Source organism: Sinocyclocheilus grahami, unplaced genomic scaffold (assembly GCF_001515645.1).
Source record: "Sinocyclocheilus grahami isolate Dianchi unplaced genomic scaffold, SAMN03320097.WGS_v1.1 scaffold955.1, whole genome shotgun sequence".
NCBI classification, from domain to species: domain Eukaryota; kingdom Metazoa; phylum Chordata; class Actinopteri; order Cypriniformes; family Cyprinidae; genus Sinocyclocheilus; species Sinocyclocheilus grahami.
The window spans coordinates 228,171-237,268 of NW_015506134.1; the positions used below are offsets into that span (position 1 = coordinate 228,171).

Here is a 9,098-nt window from a genome sequence, read left to right on the forward strand (position 1 = left end):
GTATAGCTTCAGTATAAACAGTCTGGATGCTGTTGTTAACCCACAGATATCTTTGTTTACATTTTAGGAGAATTTTGTATGAGGCCAGCTGGACGTCTGCACTATTCCAGCATCCCAGCCAACCTCAGCACCACGGCATTCTAAGGCTATTCCTGGTTCGCCCTTCCACCCAAACCTTCGAGATTGCCGTTATCCAGAACATCTTCAGTCACAGATTGGGAGGGGAAATCCCTCAGATGCACCTGTTGCAAGGTGGATCTTTGTTGTGCAAGAAGACGGCGCAAATAGTAGTTCTTAATGTCTATATTAATGTTTGGCACATGTTCTACTGGGCACTCGCAGTGATTTGCGCCAGTGAGAGTCATAATGTGAGCTGTAAAGTGACAGATGTGATTCTCTGAGCTCCAAAGAGAAGTTAAACAATCTCAAGACCAGCAGGTTCTCTTTATTGTGGAGATATTGGTTATGTGGGTCTCTTGAGCAGAGGTCTCAAACTTAAACTACCTGATGTTTTCCAGTTGAACTGTTACAACAAATGTGTTTTATGACCATACATTTTAACTACATACAGTTATTGAGGCATGAATACATCTTCATTCATACCTAGCATGATGCTCATGTTTACTGGAGTAATGATGCCTGAAATTGCATTACTGCAACTCTAATTTTCTCCTTGCACAGGCCGGTAGCAGTGCCATTAAAAAGATTGGAAATAACACAACCTGGCCTTGACATAACAATCAGACATTTTTCAATATAAAAAGACTTAAATAGATTGCAATCAGTCCACATATATGATATTAAAAATATTTTTATATATATCAGACAGGCAAAATAAAAAGGTTGGAGTAGCTGTAGTGCATCAAAAATAGAATCCTCCATCCACTGAAGACGCCACAACAAGTGCTCCCAGTGTAGACCACTCCATCGATTGTGATAAGAGCCATCTAGTCTTATATAGATGCATGTAACCCAAACTTTTCTGACTTTTCTGTTCTTTTACATTCAAGTTTTAGGCCTATAAAAGCCATGTGCAGAATAAGAAATATATAAAAATAAATTTACATTAAATTACAAAAGTATATAAAATAAAATTGAAATATTATGAAATATAATATTAAATTAAAGTTTTAATAAAAAGAAAAAAATATAAAAAATTTAAGTCTATAAATTGATTTGTGGGCTGGATTTAAGGATAGCCTATTAACACTTAATGACTCATTTCATGGGTCAAATTTGACCCATAGATCGGTAGTTTGAGACCCCTGCTCTTGAGTTTCAAATAAAGACCCAAGCCATTGCTCAAATCCACTTACAGTTGGGAGAACTGCAAAAAAAAAAGTTTTTGTTATAATGTGCATTATGGTAAATTATAGCCTATGGAACCTCGTTGACTGAGAAATATTATGAATGAATGCTCTTCCCAGTATCATCCAGTCACTGGATGGGAGAAGGTGAGTGCGTCAGTGGGAAAACGTTGACATGGAGGTCCTGGCCCGTCGGGTCCAGTTGAGTCCTGAGCTGGTTCCAGTCTCAGCCGGCTCAACAGGCTGTTCCCGCTTTCTGAGTTTGGTGCCGAGCTCAATCAAACACTGATCCCAGTCCTCTGGTAACAGCAGCATCAGGAAGCCCAGACAGATGATGAACACAGCGATGAGTCGCACTGTGTTGAAGTGGATATCACAAGTGTACAGGTCCACCACTGCAACACCAACCATACAATACATTAAGAGCCACTAACATCCACCACAAACTCTCTAGATGAAGTTACAATAACTGTCCACTTTCAACTGATTCAAAAACAGGTTTCCAAATGTTAGAATCTTTTTAATTTTCTCCTTACATAAAATTATTTTTAACATAAATCTTTTCAAACAGACAAGATACATACTGACATACAATACCAGTGTAATGAAATATATTATCCCCCCTAATATATTATAGGGATAGTTCACCCAAAAATGACATTTCTGTCATTAATTACTCACCCTCATGTCGGTCCAAACCTGTAAGACATTTAATTCATCTTCAGAACACAAATTAAGATATTTTTGATGAAATCCGAGAGCTTTCTGACCCTGCATAGACAGCAACGCAACTGAAACGTTCAAGGCCCAGAAAGGTAGTAAGTACATCGTTAAACTAGTTCATGTGACATCAGTGGTTCAACCTCAATTTTATGAAACTACGAAAATACTTTTTGTGTGCAAAGAAAACAAAAATAACAACTTTATTCAGCAGTTCTTCTCTTCCTTGTCAGCATCCGCCACCATTCACGAGTACCAACGCAGGCTCTCAGATTTCACCAAAAATATATTAATTTGTGTTCAGAAGATGGACGAAGGTTTTACGGGATAGCAAACTACAGATTCAAGGCAACACTGGACAGGATAAATATAAAAAAGAACATGGTTTTATATTTCAAATGTCTGCAGGAAAGACGACAAGGGTATAACATGGCTGTTTTTTTAGCTCATGATAAGTTTGAAATGACAGTCAACTGATAAGCTCAAACTGATCTTTCTGGCCAGTTCCCTTATTGATCTGTCCTTTGCAAATGACCGCAGGAGTTGAACATACATCACAAATCAATCAAGACAAATAGATTAGTGAAGTCATTTCAACTACAGAAAACAAAGGCACTCCAAGGACGCGTCACTCCATGACTATGTAAAGAGATTCAGTTATTGATAAGTATAGTTTCAATGACACAAACCCCGACAGGACTGAACAGAAAAACATTTGATGAATAACAAAAGGGTCATGACTGTTGATGCGGGATTACCTTATAGAGGGCAGAGGCAGATGCAGAGGCCACTACAAGCGTTATGCCGATAACAGAGTGACTGTGAAAGCCATCAGCGTAGGTCAGCATCACGATTCCAGCGATGGCCAGAATGGCAGCAACAATCTTGTAAAAGAACAAAATAAAGGTAACCGGCATCACACTGTGTTACGTCAAACAGCACAAAGACGGCCTGTAGACTACAGCATCTATCACAATAGCTAAAACATCTAAAAGAATGAATGCAACATTAAAAAAATTAATTAATAAATATATGAAAAATTATAGAGAGGGTTGGTACAAAACATATATATATATATATATATATATATATATATATATATACTGTATATAAAAGATATAATCATAAATTAATAAATCTTCTATCAGAGCAGATCATGTCCTCATGTCCTTTTTATTGTTCTTTCTCTTTTCATACACAGATAATGAGAATTCAAGAAAGTATGACTCTGGCATTATATATGATGGAACAGGCCTACTTCATACATGTGTGTCCAAATGAAAAATGTTTCCAGGGCGTAGCTGAATTAAAGGGATAGTTCACCCAAAAATTAAAATTTGATGTTTATCTGCTTACCCCCAGGCCATCCAAGATGTAGGTGACTTTGTTTCTTCAGTAGAACACAAACAGAGATTTTTAATTCAAACCGTTGCAGTCTGTCAGTCATATAATGTCAGTGGATGGGAATCACGGCTTTGAGAGTCATAAAACATACACAAACAAAGCTAAATTAAACCCTGCGGCTCGTGACGATAGATTGATGTGAACAGACACAAAACGATCGGTCTGTGCAAGAAATGGAACAGGCCTACTTCATACATGTGTGTCCAAATGAAAAATGTTTCCAGGGCGTAGCTGAATTAAAGGGATAGTTCACCCAAAAATTAAAATTTGATGTTTATCTGCTTACCCCCAGGCCATCCAAGATGTAGGTGACTTTGTTTCTTCAGTAGAACACAAACAGAGATTTTTAATTCAAACCGTTGCAGTCTGTCAGTCATATAATGTCAGTGGATGGGAATCACGGCTTTGAGAGTCATAAAACATACACAAACAAAGCTAAATTAAACCCTGCGGCTCGTGACGATAGATTGATGTGAACAGACACAAAACGATCGGTCTGTGCAAGAAACTGAACAGTATTTATATCGGTTTTTACCTCTGATTTTCACCGCAAAGTCTGAACTGTCCTGAGCGTGTCCTGAGCTCATTTGCATCTTCTTCTGCAGCCTGCGCGTGAGGTGTCTTCTTGTTTTTCGGCGGATCGCAGACTTATAAGTGCATTACCGCCACCTATCTCTCAATTGGACCATTGACACTCTATCTACAATCTCAATTGGGAGTGTCAATGGTCCATTTGAGAGATAGGTGGCGGTAATGCACTTATAAGTCTGCGATCCGCCGTAAAGCAAGAAGAAGAAGACGCCTCACGTGCAGGCTGAAGAAGAAGACGCGAACGCGCTCAGGACGCACTCAGGACAGTAATTTGGTTTTGTTTGTGTATGTTTTATGACTCTCAAAGCCGTGATTCCTATCCACTGACATTATAGGACTGACAGACTGCAACGGTTTGAGTTAAAAATCTCCTTTTGTGTTCTACTGAAGAAACAAAGTCACCTACATCTTGGATGCCCTGGGGGTAAGCAGATAAACATCAAATTTTCATTTTTGGGTGAACTATCCCTTCAAGTGCAGTAAAGAAGCATTACGAGGGCGTCAGAAAGACTGATTACTCTTAACTCAACGACCCTCCTGAACAGCTTTCCTCTAACGCTGTATTCCTGCTCTACATTTTGTTTTGGTCCAACTCTCACTGTTTTATCCTTTGTTTGAAAGATTGTTGAAAAAATTGTGGTTTTCTCATGGATGTTGCTATATTCATATTACCATCATCTTTCCAGGAGAACATAGAAATACACATGGGTAAATATGAAACCTGAAACATGTCCAGGGCATATTTCACTATAAATATCACAAGCAAGAAATAAGAAATTGTTTTTTTTATATATGGAAACCTACTTAACTTCTACTGCGGCATGAGCGTCCAAACACCCTGACTCACCAAAATCTGCCCAGCACTGCAGTGTACGTGTGTGTGTGTGTGTGTGTGTGTGTGTGTGTGTGAGAGAGAGATGGAGGAACAGGAACACATAGACAAAGAAAATGTTACACAGCACTTTAGTTCCTTTGATTCGAGAGAAAAAAAGGGAACAGGAAATATAAGAAAGGAGGAGCACAAAGGAAGAAGACAGGAAAAGGTTGTAAAAGCAAAGTATTGAATTGTGATGGCACTGCTGACTCATGGGATTAGACTATGGTATTGTGATGGCACTGCTGACTCATGGGATTAGACAGCAGAAGACATCCAGAGAAAACAACATTGGACATCTATCTATCCATCCATCATTAAACTCTTTTAGCAACACTCATGTCAAATAAATATCTAGAATTTCATCCATCTATCCAACGATCCATCCATCCACTCACCCTGACACCCATGAAGCGATCCCGCAGTACGATCCAGGACAGGAGAAAGACAAAGGCTTTGTTACAGCAGAAGAGGGCCGATACATCGGTGCTGTTGATCTTTCTCAGAGCCTGAAGGTACAGGTAGTTTGTCATAATCCACAGCAGGCCAAAAGGGGCCACTTTAGTAAAGAACACCTTCGCCGTCAGTCCATCGTCCCCAAAGAACCGACAGCACTCTCTGAAATACCACAGAGATAAAACATTATTAATTTATTGTCCACTACACATAATGCACAATTGATTTGCCTAATGTACACTACCGTTCAAAACCATGGGGTCAGTGCATCTATTGTTTACTTTATTTCAGCAAGGATGAATTAAACTGATCAAAAGTGACGGTTGTAGAGCCCTTTTCAAGCTTGGGTCTACTAATAGGAGTGTTGCTGTCATCCTTAAAGTGCTTTCTAAATTGAGATTTTCTCATTTCTATATTTATATATAGAAATGAATATGGATTCATATTTTGGAATCACTGACACTTGTTCATATGGAAAGTGTCATTGTCCTTAAAGGGTTAGTTCACCCAAAAATGAAAATTAGCCCATAAATCACTCACCCTCAAGTCATCCTAGGTGTATATGACTTTCTTCTTTCAGACGAATCCAGTCGGAGTTATATTACAAATTGTCTTTGATCTTTCAAGCTGTTTAATGGCACTCAGCGGGTGTTGCAGTGCATCAGTCCAAACTAAGTTAAATAAAAAGCGCCATCCTTAATAAAAAGTGTCTCACACAGCTCCGGGGGGTGAACAATGTCCTCCTGTAGCGAATCGATGCGTTTTTGTAAGAAAAATAGCCATATTTAAAATTTAATAATCAATACTGTTGTACACGGAAGCAACTCCGCGATGATGACGTAAGAATTCGGCGATTGCGCATGCGCTGCTCAGAAGTGACGAACGCGGAAGCACAGGGGAGAGATCAAAACAAAACAACGGTCACTAATTAGAAGTACAAAATGAGGATATGTAAAGAAGAATGTCAGAGGATTTCGATATAAGCCAAGAGGAGACTGGTTTTCCTTTGCTAAAGTAAGGAAACTTTGCTTCCTTTGCTCCTGTTAACAAACGTTGGTTTTAACGAGACTCACCAGCGCATGCGCAACACTGACCTCATACGTCATCCGCTCGGAGCTGCTTCCGTGTACAACTGTTGGCGCAAGCTAGATTAAAGTGATTATTACGTTTTGAATATGGATATTTTTCTTACAAAAATGCATCGATTCGCTACAGGAGGACATTGTTCACCCCCCGGAGCCGTGTGAGACACATTGTTTTTATGGATGGGCACTTTTTATTTCACTTCTTTTGAACTGAAGCACTGCAACACCCGCTGAGTGCCATTAAACAGCTTGAAAGATCAAAGACAATTTTAAAAATAACTCCGACTGGATTCGTCTGAAAGAAGAAAGTCATATACACCTAGGATGCCTTGAGGGTGAGTAATTTATGGACTAATTTTCATTTTTGGGTGAACTAACACTTTAATTTCCTTTGTAAAATAAAATAGTTACAAAGGTTTTGATATTGAAGTAAACAAACAGAAAATGTCTTGTTTATTTAAAAAAAAGTTTCTGTGAACCAGTTAGATGTTTTTAGTGTGACCCCTAGAGTTCAAGGGGTGGGGTCTTACAGAAAAAGTAAGCAACGCTTTGGGTGGTGGGGGCAAAACAACCGTAAAAAGAGGAGATTTCTGCTTGTGAACAGATAAATATTGTTACGAAAAGGAACTGATTAACGAAAAAACTGAGCTCGTAAATGGAACTTAAATTTGAGAGTAGCGTGAATTTAGGCATTTATTTGAATTATAACGTTAGTGTTTGGGTTGCAATTGTGGTGATTTGACTTGTGATGATTTGAATTGCTGATTTGCTTGAATTATTTCAAAAGAAACTAGGCAGAAAAGTTTGAGTTTGATAAATTCAGTTCAATTCTTGTGGTTTTCCTGAAAAATAAAAAGTTAATTTGCAGAGCCATGTTTGTGGATTTACATTGGGATTTGTAGTCACATTTGTAGTCACATGCTCTAAAACGCTTTTCTAATCTGAGATCTGGGGTTTTGTAACTAATGATTACTGCTTACTTGGTTGGTAATTTATTTTACAAGCCAAATTTGGGATGTGGCTTTCACCAGGTTATACTTAATTCGGAGGTTTCCCCTAGAGGTATTTATGAATTTGAGCCATAACAGTGGTGAGAGGGCTAAATACATTTTCACAAAAATATTAAGCAGGACAACTGTTTCCAATAGTAATAAGAAATGTTTCTTGAGCACAACATCAGTATTAGAATGATTTCTAAAGGAACATATGACACTGAAAAACTGCAAAAGAATTTAAATGTGATCATATTTCACAATATTAATATTTTTACAGCATTTTGTATAATTTATTCGCAAGCTTTGTGAGCATAAGACATTTTAGAATGGTAGTGTATTTTAAAAAAAAGAAAGAAAAAAATTTTTTTTTTTTTTGGATATTTGGATGTCAGGCTCAAAATGAGTACATATTTACTTTACCACACTTTCAAAACCTTTGTCTGTCACACAAAACACCCAACAGACAATTAGTCCATTTGAAAACAATTTTTAAAGCTATATTCCCTTAGTGAAAATGTTCAGTGTTCGGAAGTTTGATGTGATCTGAAGACAAAATACACACAGCACTTGTTTCTACCATCCATCTCTGGCCATTATGCTCAGAGCTGTCCTCAGTTCACCTCCATGTGGGATAATGGACTTTAAATACAACTGAGAAATTACTCAAGCTTTCTTTTCAATTGCCTGAATTGTGTTCTTATGTGACATACAGTATAATATCTTGAAGATCCCATGTCTGCTAGCTTTTAAGCCATCGATAAGTGAAAATAAACCATTTCTCAAATCTCAAAATGCTTGTGGTGTCAGATAGCATTTTTCCACCCGTCGGTTTCTGTGCTTGACAAATATATGACTGTCTGAATAGATCAGTTCAAAGACATTTTGCAATCTTCAGTGTCCTGGAGTCACAAGAGTAACTGCAGCACTTCCAGGTAAAATCAGGCAAACAGAGAAATTAAGCATAGCTTCCATCTATATGCTGTTTCTACAGGAAATTAAACCATTTTATTTAGGAAACGGTCTTGTTTGCATTCACCTGTTCACATCTATTTTCAGTAGATTCCCTATTAGTTTAATTATGGTTACATTTGTGTTTTTAAGTGAAAATTATGATTATTATTTGGCATTTTGTCCTGGTTTAAGTTTCATTACTGAATGAGGTTATTTAATTTGTATCTTCATTGTGACTCAGGTCTATATACTGTATGTGATTCGTGTTTCAGTCAAAGCATGTCTTTGGTATACTACGGCTAGAATTATTGTTCCTCAGGAGTATGAATGATATTTTGTTTAAAGGCTTAATTTTGCCCATTTTCAGGAGTTGCTTATTTCCTCAGGATTGTTATTCCTTTCATTTTGGACATTGTTTTTTAATTGGGAATTCAGTAAAAATACCCTTCCTTTTATATACGTTTTATACATATAATACCTTTCCATATACTTTTACATACTTTTAAAATATAAATTTGCTTGGAATAAATTACCAGAGTCTTTGATGGTATAAAACAATGTGAGAAGTTTTAAAAATGTGACTTTCTTGTGTGGAAATTATTCCCCCCCCTCTTAATTGTATGGGATGATTGTCTTATTTCTTTAGTTTCTTTTCTTCCTTATTTTTCTTATTGTCTTTTACTTGAAAAGACTTGGCAAGTAAATCAAATCAAAT

At 37.4% G+C, this 9,098-nt stretch overlaps 1 protein-coding gene across 1 annotated transcript in view; it reads right to left on the minus strand.

Annotated features, from left to right (window-relative positions):
• The window catches only part of slc35f3b (solute carrier family 35 member F3b), a 35,701-nt gene that overhangs the window by 11,698 nt on the left and 14,905 nt on the right, over positions 1-9,098 (minus strand). Inside the window, exons 3-4 of the mRNA XM_016249814.1 lie at positions 5,295-5,514; positions 2,786-2,911 (exon numbers count right to left, since the gene is read on the minus strand). Coding sequence (XP_016105300.1) covers positions 2,786-2,911; positions 5,295-5,514 — 346 coding nt within the window. The remainder of the gene's footprint in view (positions 1-2,785; positions 2,912-5,294; positions 5,515-9,098) is intronic.